Consider the following 15,000-nt stretch of genomic DNA (forward strand, 5'->3'; position numbering starts at 1 on the left):
AAGTGTTGCTTCCACTTTGTTATAACGTCACTAACAGTTCATTCATTCATTCATCTTCTACCGCTTATCCGAACTACTTCGGGTCACGGGGAGCCTGTGCCTATCTCAGGCGTCATCGGGCATCAAGGCAGGATACACCCTGGACGGAGTGCCAACCCATCACAGGGCACACACACACACACTCTCATTCACTCACACAATCACACACTACAGACAATTTTCCAGAGATGCCAATCAACCTACCATGCATGTCTTTGGACCGGGGGAGGAAACCGGAGTACCCGGCGGAAACCCCCGAGGCACGGGGAGAACATGCAAACTCCACACACACAAGGTGGAGGCGGGAATCGAACCCCCAACCCTGGAGGTGTGAGGCGAACGTGATAACCACTAAGACACCGTGCCCCCCTGCCACTAACAGTTGATTGTGGAATATTTAGTAGTGAGGAAATTTCACGACTGGACTTAATATCACGTCTGTGATAAGTCTGTCATTTAAATCAGACGGTCCATCATCCTCGTTCTACTGACGCCGACCCCAGTGGACCAATCAGAGTGCTCGCTCTGTGAGGACGAAGCGGCGGAGCGACAGTACAACAGTCATATCACGTCTAACACATTTAACTAAGCAGTAACACGTGAGCAGCTCATCCGGTTCTCGGGATCTTCTTCAGTCTGACATCAGAAGTGAGTTCCGACAAACACACAACACACAAAGGGATGGAATAACGATTATAAAATATTTATTTATGCTTTTATAATCTGTAGACAATCATAATCCCCCAACAAACAAACAAACAAACAGTCTCATGTGGCGAACACAGAAGAACAAATGAAAATAAATAGACGCCTTAAAGCTTCGTCTTCTTTACTGTTCGCTGTAGAGATTCAGGTCAAAAGGAAAAGAAAGAAAAGAACACATTGAGCATAAATGTTATGATCTTCTGTCATTTAAATTCTGATGCATTTTCACCACCCGGAATTATGTTCTAAATGAATAATAATAATGGAATAAATGTTCTAAAGTCTAAAATTGAGGCTTTTTTTTTTCCTTAAGCGGTAACTGATGAGTGGATGAACCAAATGAGCATTTACAGGCAGCACAGTGTCTGTGTCAGTATTTATTACAGTGTTATAAATCGAGACGGTTATAGCGTTCCTGTAGAGCGATACGACAGGACAGTAAATATATATGTACACGTGTTCCGTCATAGTGTTTATGTGGTTTATGTTTAGGTGATTCTCTGCTTCAGGGGACATGGCAGCGAAGGATCTACTTTTATTTCAGAGTTTCTTTTGTCAGGAGTTTGCTCGAGCTGACAGGACCGGTGGAAGCTGCAGAATGAAGCTCTGAATAAGATACACAACACCACACACACACACACACAACAACACACACTCCTCCCCCTGGAGCCCACGTCTGGGGAGAGCGAACCAAGGCGTGTGGAAATCTGTACAGGACGTGGTCCGGGCAGCAGGGCTTCAGGACATCAGAGAGTCACAACATGGAGTATGATGATGATAATACGATAATCTCTTTATCTCTCACTCACACACACACACACACACACACACACACACGGGTCTATCCACTCAGACCTGATCTCTAAGCTTAGCCAGCCTCTGAGAGAGTTCATCCTAGAAAGAGAGAGAAAGAGAGTTTAGTGTGCAACAGTATATATCTGTGTGTGTGTGTGTGTGTGTGTGTGTGTGTGTGTGTTCTTACCTGTTCTGTAGATGCTACACTGCTGGCCAGTGTTCCTGTCTGTCCCTGTGGAAGTTCCATGTTGAGGTCCAACCTACACACACACACACACACACACACACACACACACACACACACACACACACACACACACACACACACACACACACACACACACAGAGTTGGTTTTGAAGTGGTACAGGTCTGTAATGTGTGTGTGTGTGTGTGTGTATGTGTGTGTGTGTGTTTAGTGAAAACTTTCATACCCTGCTTCATCTGCCATCTCCTGCATCAGACTGTCCACCTGGTTCTGAAATACAAAAACACAATTGTTACAAACCCACACAAACATCACGTGTGTGTGTGTGTGTGTGTGTGTGTGTGTGTTACATGACAAAAGTCTGTGTGTGTGTCTCTTACTTGTGGAGTTGTAAGTGTTGTCGTGCTGCTCATTGAGTCCTCCATATGTTGTGTCTGAACGTCCAGAGTTTCGAACTGGTGCTCAAATTTGTCCATCAGAGCTGAAATCTGACCAATGAGAACACAGCAGTGTTACACTGTAACTGGACCCTGACCAATGAGAACACAGCAGTGTTACACTGTAACTGGACCCTGGCCAATGAGAACACAGCAGTGTTACACTGTAACTGGACCCTGGCCAATGAGAACACAGCAGTGTTACACTGTAACTGGACCCTGACCAATGAGAACACAGCAGTGTTACACTGTAACTGGACCCTGACCAATGAGAACACAGCAGTGTTACACTGTAACTGGACCCTGACCAATGAGAACACAGCAGTGTTACACTGTAACTGGACCCTGACCAATGAGAACACAGCAGTGTTACACTGTAACTGGACCCTGACCAATGAGAACACAGCAGTGTTACACTGTAACTGGACCCTGGCCAATGAGAACACAGCAGTGTTACACTGTAACTGGACCCTGGCCAATGAGAACACAGCAGTGTTACACTGTAACTGGACCCTGACCAATGAGAACACAACACTGTTACACTGTAACTGGACCCTGACCAATGAGAACACAGCAGTGTTACACTGTAACTGGACCCTGACCAATGAGAACACAGCAGTGTTACACTGTAACTGGACCCTGACCAATGAGAACACAGCAGTGTTACACTGTAACTGGACCCTGACCAATGAGAACACAGCAGTGTTACACTGTAACTGGACCCTGACCAATGAGAACACAGCAGTGTTACACTGTAACTGGACCCTGACCAATGAGAACACAGCAGTGTTACACTGTAACTGGACCCTGACCAATGAGAACGCAGCAGTGTTACACTGTAACTGGACCCTGACAAATGAGAACACAGCAGTGTTACACTGTAACTGGACCCTGACCAATGAGAACACAGCAGTGTTACACTGTAACTGGACCCTGACCAATGAGAACACAGCAGTGTTACACTGTAACTGGACCCTGACCAATGAGAACACAGCAGTGTTACACTGTAACTGGACCCTGACCAATGAGAACACAGCAGTGTTACACTGTAACTGGACCCTGACCAATGAGAACACAGCAGTGTTACACTGTAACTGGACCCTGACCAATGGGAATGCAGCAATATGCACTGTGATGTCATGACTGTATCACATGATCACCTCACCTTCTCCAGATTCATGCTCTTCAGGGTCGCGTCCATCCCCTTTACGACTCCTGCCATGGATTTAGTGACCTGTGAAAGGGTCAAAGGTCATTCATGTCAGATTGATGTTCCAGAATCCAGAAGTTTCCCCCCACCTGGTCCTGTCTAAGATGTTTGTGTACCTTGTTCATGGTGACGGCAGTCTGCACTCTTGCCGCCACTGCGTCCACTCTAGCGCTCATTCTCAGGAAGTTCACGGATTGGGTCTTCTGTCTGATGGCGTTCTCGGCGTGGATCCGCGCTACCTCCGTGTTACCTTTTTGGATGGCCTGGATAACAACACACAGACACGTGACCCAAGGTTCCTGTAGGGTTCCTGTACGGTTCCTGTGGCTCTACAGAGCTAGTGTAGAACAATGGTGATCAGGTGACTCACCTTTTTCACTTTGGCCTTCTCTGCTTTCTCTTCCTTGTCGCATTTCTTTGCGTTTCGCTGCAACTCTTTGGCTGCAAACTTCAGGTTAAACAAATGTTCTGTGGACAGCAGTTAAGGGTAAAGAGAGAGGTCCAATAAAACTTAAAGCAGGTCTGTGTTTGGTGTTTATTCCTCTTACACCACAGTGATTTCTCACTGATACACTACTTTAATTTAACAATAAATCTGCTTCATCACAACAAACCCTCATTTATTTATTCATTAAACACCAATAAACACTATATAACAAAATACATCAAAAATATCAACATTTTCACTCAGATGTGTTAAAATGACACTGTAATTGTCTCTCACACACACACACACACACACACACACACACTCACACACACTCTCCACTGACACACACACACACACTCTCCACTGACACACACACACACACACACTCTCTCTCTCTCTCTCACACACACACACACACACACACACACACACACACACACACACACACACACACTCTCCACTGACACACACACACACACTCTCTCTCTCTCTCTCTCTCTCTCTCACACACACACTCTCCACTCACACACACACACACACACACTCTCCACTGACACACACACACACACTCTCCACTGACACACACACACACACACACACTCTCCACTGACACACACACACACACACTCTCCACTGACACACACACACTCTCCACTGACACACACACACACACTCTCCACTGACACACACACACTCTCCACTGACACACACACACTCTCCACTGACACACACACACTCTCCACTGACACACACACACTCTCCACTGACACACACACACTCTCCACTGACACACACACACTCTCCACTGACACACACACACTCTCCACTGACACACACACACTCTCCACTGACACACACACACTCTCCACTGACACACACACACACACACTCTCCACTGACACACACACACACACTCTCCACTGACACACACACACACACACTCTCCACTGACACACACACTCTCCACTCACACACACACACTCTCCACTGACACACACACACACTCTCCACTGACACACACACACACACACTCTCCACTGACACACACACACACACACTCTCCACTGACACACACACACACACACTCTCCACTGACACACACACACACACACTCTCCACTGACACACACACACACACACTCTCCACTGACACACACACACACACACTCTCCACTGACACACACACACACACACTCTCCACTGACACACACACACACACACTCTCCACTGACACACACACACACTCTCCACTGACACACACACTCTCCACTCACACACACACACTCTCCACTCACACACACACTCTCCACTCACACACACACACTCTCCACTCACACACACACACTCTCCACTCACACACACACACTCTCCACTCACACACACACACACTCTCCACTCACATACACACACTCTCCACTCACACACACACACTCTCCACTCACACACACACACTCTCCACTCACACACACACACTCTCCACTCACACACACACACTCCACTCTCACACACACTCCACTCTCACACAATCCCGAAATTACATGGTGATCTCTTCGACTTTGTGATTCTGTAGTGATTCTGTAGTGATTCAGTAGTGATTCAGTAGTAATTCTGTAGTAATTCTGTAGTGATTCAGTAGTAATTCAGCAGTAATTCAGCTCATCTAAGGTCCAAACCAAGTAAAGGTGAAACTGAACTAACCGGTCTGTCTCTCAGGTGAGCATGACGTCATACACATACACCTGTCTCACCTTTTTCGGCTTTACCCTTAACATCAATACTGATAGAAACCGGAAGTGCTGTTTTTACCGTACCGTGTTACTCTTAACAATAAAACCAGTGCCACCGAAAAGCCTTTGCTTCTTTACCGGATGTTAAAAACACAGCAGTCATCAGGACATAAACACCAGAGAAAGGACAGAGTTTTAACTTCATCTTAAACCGCAGTAAACGAGGAGTTTAAGGACGTGTCCCAAATCGCGCGCTTCTCCACTAAACAGTGCGCCATAAATCCCTCTCCGTCATCCGGGTACTACATTCAGCTGGAGCCCCTTTAAGTGTTTCAGCACCCGGATTGAGACACAGCCCGAATCTCACTAGCTAACCGCTCAGGCCCGAAGTTTCCCAACACAAACCCGAATAAAGGATACGTTCCATGGTCGGCATGATGGCTCTCTGGTTCTGGTGGATTCCACAAAGAGATGAATTATATTTTATAGTCCAGAGAATTGATTTGTCCTGATTTTGATCTCGGTTTAGCTCAGAACGCAGCGCTCGTGCTGACTTCCGCGTCCAAGATAACAAACAACAGGAGGAACGACTCCGTCACGTGATGGGCGGGGCTTAGTGCGGTGACGTCACTGACAGACACACAGACGGGAACTTCCAGAACAACAACAATGTGGATGAATAATTATTAATAAAGACAATAAATGTATAATATAAATAAATTATATAATAAATAAAGACAACTTAATTTCATCCCCATTCCTGATAACTACGGACTGATTTATAAAGATTTTACTGAAGACTTTATCAGATTTATTTATTTATTTTATATTAAATAATTTATTTTTGTTCTTTCCAGATTCTCACACTTTATCATCACTTCAGTCCTAACAGTGCTCTCTCTCTCTCTCTCTCTCTCTCTCTGTATTTTATACACTTAAAGCACATTTTCACTCTATTTATAACAGTGTGTAATGTTGTCAAACACTTTGAGCTTTAAAACACATGAGATATGAAAGAGTCAAAAAGCAGTTTTAGAACTTTATTTTAAAAAACACTCAGAAACCGTGTACAAAAAGTAGACACACACACGAACACACAGACACGCACACACATACGCACACACACAGACACGCACACAGACACACACAAACGCACACAGACATACGCACACACACATACAGACACACACACACAGTCTTCATCTTCACAAACTGGCCCTGAACTACTGACTACTTCAGTCCTTTACATATCAGGGAGAGAAAGTCTTTGGACAGAGTGTCTGGAGTGAGAAAGGTCGTAGTCATCAGATGTGACAGTATAAAATACTATTGCAATTACAGCGGTCATTATTGATCAGAGATCACAGTATTGAGGAGTATTGAACATGTGGCTCGAGCATCCACATTTACTGAATGTGACGGTGGGGACATACAAAACAAAACGTACAGTGTGTGTTCCACTGAATTACACATGCTAATGTAGATTATCATTAAAAAAATTCATTGTTCATTAAAAAAAAATACTAACAAAAATGTCTGGAAATGTAGAACCCTTTTACATAATTGTTTTAGATGAAACTGCTTTGATAGAAATGCACCTCAAACACACAGAAAAATGAATAAATAAAAAGATCCGGCAAACATGACAAGTATTTAAACATAAATATTTTGAACATTTTGAACTGAAGTTGAAGTGCAGTGAAGTTTCAATCTCCTGATTTTATCTCAGCTCCTATTTCAATTTTATTGTTTTTGTTTATATAAACCATTAGAATAAATTTAAGAATGATGATTGGATATTGGACTTTCCTCTGTTCTTAACTTTTAAAGTAATTTTACAGATTTCATGATAACATTAACAAAGTGAATATTGTAAAATGTCATAAATAAGTGTTTATAATTAAAGTTATGTTCTTGGTTGAACTTTTTATTGAATCTGAAACAGAGTCAGAAACTACTACAGCTCCCTGTTTACTGAAAGTAATTTAGACCAATCACAGAGAGCCTGCTAACAGCCAATCGCATGTCTCGGTCAGATCAAATCCGCCTAGCAACATCGACGTGATTGGATGTCTGCTCACTTTGTGATTCTCTTGTGTAAGTTTTCAAACTTTTAGTTTTTAATTTTAAGGGCTTTACCGTTTTGTCTGGAACGTGACCTATTAGCAAAACAGCTTGTGAAACACATTACAAACAAAATTTGTGAACCATCTCCTAGAGTGTTACAGAAAAACTTTAAAATAATGTACAGTAGCGTGTTCAGTCTGATCAGCCAATCACAAATATGAACAAATGACATCACCATTATAGCATACTGAAGGATTTTAGAGGTAAAAAATGTGTTAGCTAAGCTAACTAGTGTTGCATTTGTGTTGCTGGCTGGTTTCGCTAATGGTTCTAAAACTTTCCACATCGTCAAGCTTTAAATAAATGTCAAGCATGTGATTGGCTGATTAAACTTAACATCATCTCTGCTGACTAACACCTTAACAACATAGCAATTACATCTGAAATGATTTTGGTTATCGAGGACCCGAATACAATAAACAACGCCGAGGAGCAGTGAACGCACCACAGGGAGGTCTAAGAGCCTAAGATTAAATAAATTACCTCATAAAAATAAGAGATCCAGTGTAAATGACTTGGTCAAAAAGTTTTCAATCTGTCACCCGCCAAAACAGACCCAAAAAAATGAACCTGCTGACCAATAGAAATCACCATTTATTAAAAAAACAAACAAACAAAAAACCAAACAAACAAACAAACTCCCTGCTGAATCAAAAGACTGGAGCTCTGCAGGACCTGGAAGATCTCTTGAGTCCTTAGATTGCACCACATCCTGTTTTCAGAGGTCAAAAAAAAAAAAAACGTATATAAAAGAAAGAAAAAAAAAGTCACTCTATAAAAAAAAGCCCCATCAAAAACAGTCATCCTTCTGTCGCTTTGAGTTTCCCATCAGCTCTGGTGTGTGAAGACTCTTGACCAATAAGGAGGCAGGATTTAGAGCCTGCCCAAACATTTTTTGACCAATCAGCTGCCGTGACATGTGCAAACATCTCTGGATCAGTTTGAGTTAATATTTATGAATTAAAGTGTAAGTGTATAGTACAAATATAAATATACTCCATTGTAAAAACAGTGTGTGTGCAAACACTCGGTGTATCTATGCTCTTGACGATCGCATGGGCAGGAAGTCAAAGGTCATGATCAGGAAGTACTTCATTCATCTTGGAAGATTTGACAAAAATAAAATCTAGGATGTGTCCCAAATGCTAGTATTGAACCATAGCATTCTTACTAGAATTATAAATAGGCTAAGAGGTAACGCTAAATGTTAGCAAATAAATTTGTACATGATGTTGCCGCACTGCTGCGTTTAACAGGCTCGCTAAGCTAATGTCGCTAGTCATCACTGGCTAGTACAACAGCATTCTAAACACAAGACATTCAAATACAAAAAACACTGTTAACTTGGTTAAATTGATCCCTAACTTTACTGAATTACATAAGCATCATTATACTGTATGTATGCATTATGGGACACCACTAAGTGACCGCTCCAAAATAAAAAGCATCAAGAAAATCTCATCAAGACATTTTACACATGATCATTTGGGATGCGTCTTGAAATGGTCAAAGTTCTAGTAAGAACACTAGTGAGACTGGCGTTTGGGACAAATCCTGGTATTTGACTGTGGGAAACAGAGAGAGAGGAAAAAAGAGAAAGAGAACAAACAGTTCAATAAAGGAGAGGACTTGGTTTAAACCCCTACATGGCTGTGTCCCAAATGGTGAACTGGTCAGGATGGCAGGGGCAAAAACTTTTGCTACCAGGCCACTGTGTCACAGCATAAAGGAAAGTGCACCATTTAACTTGGTTAGAAGTGTTTACATTGATGTGACTACCATGAAAAGAAAAAAATTCCTCTCAGAGGTTTGGACCAATCAGAGAGCACCTCTTCATTTTCTGCATAGCAACCAGAAGCTGATTGGATGTTACAGCAACTGTAGTGAATTTTCAGTGTTTTCTTTGTTAATTAACAGAGAATCCAAATACCAAAATCGGATTTAGTCAGTAGACTAGATTTCAGTCTCTAGATTTCAGCTTTATATTAATATTAGAGGGATTTTATTTTAACCAATCAAAAAGAGAGAGAGCCTGTTTACAACCAATGAGGTCGCTCTGTCAGATTAAATGTGCCTGGCAACAAAGAGCTGATTGGATATTAGTTTAACGGGACTTGATAATGCTACAACGAGCTGTTTAAACACAAATGAAAGGAGGAAAGAGAAAGTGAGAGAACAGTCTGTAAAGCTGTGAAGGAAAAATTGTTTTGTAAAAATAAACAACCGCTAGCTTGTGGGAACGAAAACCTCGGGTCGCATCCCAAACCAAATACAACTGTACAAAACTCAGTATGAAAATTAAAGCCATTATTTTGACTGTTTATTACAAAAAGATGCGGTTTGGGATGTAAACCTTTAGCTAGCTAGCTAATGTACCATTTAACAGAGGGTTGGAGAGAGAGAGACAGACGAGAGAGAGGAGTGAGAGAGAGAGAGAGAGAGAGAGAGAGAGAGAGACAGAGAAAACAGCACCATCATCCCGCATGAAGTACAGTGACTTGATTTAATAAGCACCACGTTGGCAAATGAAGCCAGGAGAGAAGACGTGAGAGAGACAGACAGGGAGACAGACAGACAGGGAGAGAGACAGAGTTACAGACAGACAGGGACAGTGACAGACAGACAGGGAGAGAGAGGGAGAGAGAGAGAGAGAGAGAGGGAGAGAGAGAGAGTGAGACAGGGAGAGTGACAGACAGACAGATAGACAGGGAGAGAGAGAGAGAGAGAGAGAGAGAGGGAGAGAGAGAGAGAGAGAGAGGGAGAGAGAGACAGGGAGAGTGACAGACAGACAGATAGACAGGGAGAGAGAGAGAGAGAGAGAGAGAGACAGGGAGATTGACAGACAGACAGACAGGGAGGGAGAGAGAGAGAGAGAGAGAGAGTGACAGACAGACAGGGAGGGAGAGAGAGGGAGAGTGACAGACAGACAGACAGGGAGAGAGAGAGAGAGAGAGAGAGAGAGAGAGAGAGAGAGAGGGAGATTGACAGACAGACAGGGAGAGAGAGAGAGAGAGAGAGAGAGAGAGAGAGAGAGAGAGAGAGAGTGACAGACAGACAGGGAGAGAGAGAGAGACAGGGAGATTGACAGACAGACAGACAGACAGACAGGGAGAGAGAGAGAGAGAGAGAGAGAGAGAGAGAGTGACAGACAGACAGAGAGAGAGAGAGAGAGAGAGAGAGAGAGAGATTGACAGACAGACAGGGAGAGAGAGAGAGAGAGAGAGAGAGAGAGAGAGAGAGAGAGAGAGAGAGAGAGACAGGGAGAGTGACAGACAGACAGGGAGAGAGAGAGAGAGAGAGAGAGAGAGAGAGAGAGAGAGAGAGAGAGAAGGAGACTCCTCCATGCTCTGGCTCACAGTAAGGCTGGTTTGGTTTGCTAAACATCAGAGTGAGAGACGGAGTCAGCACCACAAGCTCCAGAGTCGTAAACAAAAGTCTCGTTAACAAAATAAAAATAAATAAAAAAATAAGAACGTAAAAGAGAAGAAAAAGAAATATCTGTACATTTACAGCTACAAAAATCCCTGCAGTATTGCTGTAGTGAATGTCTGAATGTCTGAAGTTGCTTAAAAAAATATGTCCAAAAGGTCAAAGGTCAGTGTGACCAGCCCATTAAATGGCTGACCCTTGCTCGTTCGGTCATGCGGCGGATTCTTCCGGAACGTGACGTGCCCAGGTTGAGTGGGTCAGCTGAAGGTGCGTCGTCCTCAGAGTCGTCGTTATAGACTACGGTCCGTCTCCCTTGGTTACGAGTGTTTACACGCCCTGCTTTCACAGTTCTCTGATGTGACCTTTGACTTCTGGCAGGAAGCTGAGGTTGTGGACTCAATTCCTCTTCCTCCTCACCTTCCTCCTCACCTTCCTCCTCACCGTCACCCTCACCTTCCTCCTCACCATCACCCTCACCTTCCTCCACACAGTCACCCTCACCTTCCTCCTCACCTTCCTCCTCACCGTCGCCCTCATCGTCCTCCTCCTCCTCCTCATTTTCTTCCGGCACCTCCCCTTCTTCTCCTCCTTCTTCTTCCTCCATTTCCTCATCTTCCCCTTCTTCCACTTCCCCTTCCTCCACTTCCCCTTCTTCCACTTCCCCTTCTTCTTCCTCTCCCTCGTCTTCTTCATCTTCATCTTCATTCTCGTCCTCATTCTCGCTCTGGGCTGCTTGGACATGCATCTGTTCCCTACGTGCACGTTTGAGGCACTCTGTCGTTTTCTCCTCCTGTCTGCTTCTTTTCCGTTTGGTGTTAGAGGTAAAGCTAGAGCTGATCTTGCTTTTGCGTGCCAAAGAGAGACGTGACGCTTTGCTGTAGTCGTGGTCTCCGCCTTCGGCGAAACTGCCCACTTCGCCGTCACTCGCTTCGCTCTCAGAGGAAGAGGACGAAGAAGACGAAGAGGAAGAAGATGAAGACGACGATGATGTGGATGAAGATTCCGAGCTCTCCGAGTCTGAGGAGTCTCCCTGTCCCGGCCGTCGACGTGACCTTCGACCTCCGTTCGTCAGTGGTCCGTTGCACTGAGCGTCTGCACGCGCACACACACACACACACACACACGAGTGGGTTTACATAATTAATATTAAACTAACATGTATACAGTTAGTTTCAGAGACAGTGTTTACCTGCTCTCTTGCTCAGAGCTCGGCTGCGTGTGACTCGGTTACTTGCCAGTTGACCCAACAACGAGGATGTCGATGCTGACAAGGAGCAAGATGAAGCCTGACTATCTTCATCAAGGTTCAAATCTGACAATGACAGAGAAATAAATACATTATGCACACTCCCACATGGACACCCCCCCTCCCCACCACCACCACACACACACACACCCCTGACACCCACCCCGCCCACACACACTCCCGCGCACACCTTCAGAGAGCTGCTGTGAGCGGGTGCTGTTCGGCTGCTGGGGAGTCTTAGTTTTCTTCACTGACTTAGGTTTCCCTTTGGGGCTGCAACCACACACACACACACACACACACACACACACACTATTAGTAACTATTAAGCAGTAAATATATATTACAGCCTATACGCTATCATTATATTAACAAAAACACACCATCTTCTCAACTATATACACAAGATAACTGGCATTTGTATAAAATAAATATTGCAAAAATGTTTTTTATTTAAATGTCAGTGTGATAAAATGTCTATTAATAAAAACTCTACATCAGCTGAAAGAATGGAAAGTGAAGAAAGCGCCGTCTTGTTTAGTCGCTACAATACCTACTGCTATTGAAATGGCCAATGAAAATGTGTGTGTGTGTGTGTGTGTGTGTGTGTGTGTGTGTGTGTGTGTGTTACCTCTCCGGCGTGGACATTTGCAGTCTTTTGCTGTAGCTGAGTCTCTGTTGGCAGCGTCTCTGGTTCTGGACGGCTACCTTGTAATCGGAGATGATGGAGATGATCTGATGTTCGAAGAACGCTGACAAGCTCAGAGTCATGCTGTAGATCTGTGAGAACGATACCATCTGAAAATTACTAATTATAATCATTAAAGGAAATCTCTACACAACTGGGGGGGGGGGTCACGGTGTCTTAGTGTTTAGCACGTTCGCCTCACACCTCCAGGGTTGGGGGTTCGATTCCCGCCTCCACCTTGTGTGTGTGGAGTTTGCATGTTCTCCCCGTGCCTCGGGGGTTTCCTCCGGGTACTCCGGTTTCCTCCCCGGTCCAAAGACATGCATGGTAGGTTGATTGGCATCTCTGTCTGGAAAATTGTCCATAGTGTGTGATTGTGTGAGTGAATGAGAGTGTGTGTGTGCGCCCTGTAATGGGTTGGCACTCCGTCCAGGGTGTATCCTGCCTTGATGCCCGATGATGCCCGAGGCACAGGCTCCCCGTGACCCGAGGTAGTTCGTTCGGATAAGCGGTAGAAAATGAATGAATGCATGAATGAATCTACACAACTATTCTTATACAGTGGTCCCTCTCTCTGGTTGGCTGGCTGGCTGGCTCGCGAGCCCACCCCACCACCACCACCACCACCACACACACACACACACACACACACACACACACACACCAGCCCTCTTGCCCTCGCTCACCCGGGACTTCTTGTTTGGTGTGTACGCTTTAGAGTTGCTGAAGATAAGTCGAACATCTTTGGCGAACTCGATAGGATTCTCGTAGTTGCCTCCCACAAGAGTCTCCATCACCGTGCCCAGGTCCATGGGTGTGTCTATGATGTCTCTGTAGTCCTGCACAGACACAGACACACACGGTGTGAATCAGTAAGCCCGATGCCAGAAAGTAAGACAGACAGAAACAGACGCTTGGCTCGGTTACTTGATAGGTGAAAAGGTCCACGGGTTGGCGGAAGGGTTCCGAGTCAGGGCTGCTGATCATCCTCCTGACCAGCTCTTTACACTGACCGAACCACGCTTGTACGTCCAGCACCACGCCGCGCTTCTGAGACGACTGACCAGAGCGCTGGACAAAAGGAGGGTTTTATTCCTGTTACTCTTTGATATCAGAGGAAATGACATTTGGAGTAAATCTACGCTAAAAGTTAAGCTTACTTTCTGGCCAGTCGACGTGCCTGGAGTGTCAGAGTCGATGTCAACATCCTCCTAACACACACACACACACAGTTTTAACGAAACAGTCTCACACTGCATCAGTATACATAAGTATTCAGTGTATTGTCCCAGAAATATTCCGAGTGCAGTGGTGCACTAGGAGGTGTTGTTAACATTAAGGTGTAGTTAACGTGTTATAAAGATGTTATAAACGCAAATGCTGAAAAAACAAAAACAAAAAACATCTCTTTCTATTTCTCTCTCTTTTTCACACCCACACACACGTGCACACACACGTGCACACACACACGTGCACACACACGTGCACACACACCCCCCCTCACCTCTTCTTCAGCAGCACTGCTGAGCTCCGTCCTGGCCTTATCGTACAGATCCAAGATATCAGTACAGCTCTGATCCCTGCATGAACACACTTATTTTAGAGAAAAGCTAAATCATTTCCATTTGTGAGTGGAAGAATGAGTGTGTGTGTGTGTGTGCGTGTGCATCCATGAGCTCCCCACCCAATAAACCGCAGCAGGAGGTCAGTGAGTGCTTTAGCCGCTGTGACGATGGGGCTGTGCGGCTCGTTGAACGTCCTGGCGTTGTGCTCGATGTAACGAACCTCCCACATCAGCGCTGAAATCCTCCTGCAGAGAGGGATTCACATATACAGCTTCACACACATGGCAACCCATGAGAGAAAGATTATTTGTTTACTATGTCTTTTCAGACACTTGTTTGATGAGATACTTATAAGACTTGCAACATGCAAAAAGAAAGTGTGTGTGTGTGTGTGTGT

General features: G+C 44.7%; 2 protein-coding genes across 3 annotated transcripts in view; both read right to left on the minus strand.

Moving 5' to 3' along the window:
• Positions 1 to 721: 721 nt before the first annotated feature.
• On the minus strand, positions 722 to 6,135 carry chmp1b (charged multivesicular body protein 1B). Its single transcript, XM_060863155.1, has 8 exons — positions 5,969 to 6,135; positions 3,763 to 3,860; positions 3,509 to 3,655; positions 3,348 to 3,416; positions 2,126 to 2,233; positions 1,972 to 2,015; positions 1,727 to 1,799; positions 722 to 1,638 (listed from the first exon to the last, which is right to left on the minus strand). Exons 1-8 carry the CDS (start codon positions 5,982 to 5,984, stop codon positions 1,594 to 1,596), a joined length of 600 nt encoding a protein of 199 aa, XP_060719138.1. The 5' UTR covers positions 5,985 to 6,135; the 3' UTR covers positions 722 to 1,593.
• Positions 6,136 to 10,893: 4,758 nt separating this feature from the next.
• Positions 10,894 to 15,000, minus strand: part of brwd3 (bromodomain and WD repeat domain containing 3) — a 15,609-nt gene continuing 11,502 nt past the window's right edge. The window contains exons 32-40 of one of the 2 annotated variants that reach the window (XM_060862832.1): positions 14,723 to 14,848; positions 14,543 to 14,618; positions 14,199 to 14,249; positions 13,966 to 14,109; positions 13,725 to 13,877; positions 12,982 to 13,130; positions 12,541 to 12,623; positions 12,294 to 12,416; positions 10,894 to 12,196 (exon numbers count right to left, since the gene is read on the minus strand). In XM_060862832.1, coding sequence (XP_060718815.1) covers positions 11,271 to 12,196; positions 12,294 to 12,416; positions 12,541 to 12,623; positions 12,982 to 13,130; positions 13,725 to 13,877; positions 13,966 to 14,109; positions 14,199 to 14,249; positions 14,543 to 14,618; positions 14,723 to 14,848 — 1,831 coding nt within the window. In that variant the 3' untranslated portion in view covers positions 10,894 to 11,270. The remainder of the gene's footprint in view (positions 12,197 to 12,293; positions 12,417 to 12,540; positions 12,624 to 12,981; positions 13,131 to 13,724; positions 13,878 to 13,965; positions 14,110 to 14,198; positions 14,250 to 14,542; positions 14,619 to 14,722; positions 14,849 to 15,000) is intronic. The other variant, XM_060862831.1, reaches the window with a different exon arrangement.

The sequence above is a fragment of the Tachysurus vachellii genome, chromosome 26 (genome assembly GCF_030014155.1).
Source record: "Tachysurus vachellii isolate PV-2020 chromosome 26, HZAU_Pvac_v1, whole genome shotgun sequence".
NCBI lineage: Eukaryota > Metazoa > Chordata > Actinopteri > Siluriformes > Bagridae > Tachysurus > Tachysurus vachellii.

What these genes read in the sequence shown, in the direction of transcription:
- chmp1b (XM_060863155.1), bottom strand. An exon ending in CTGCCGTCACCATGAACAAG is followed by an intron (nt 3,417 to 3,508) that starts GTACACAAACAT and finishes ACCCTTTCACAG; the next exon opens with GTCACTAAATCCATGGCAGG. An exon ending in GAGATGGCAGATGAAGCAGG is followed by an intron (nt 1,800 to 1,971) that starts GTATGAAAGTTT and finishes GTGTGTGTGTAG; the next exon opens with GTTGGACCTCAACATGGAAC.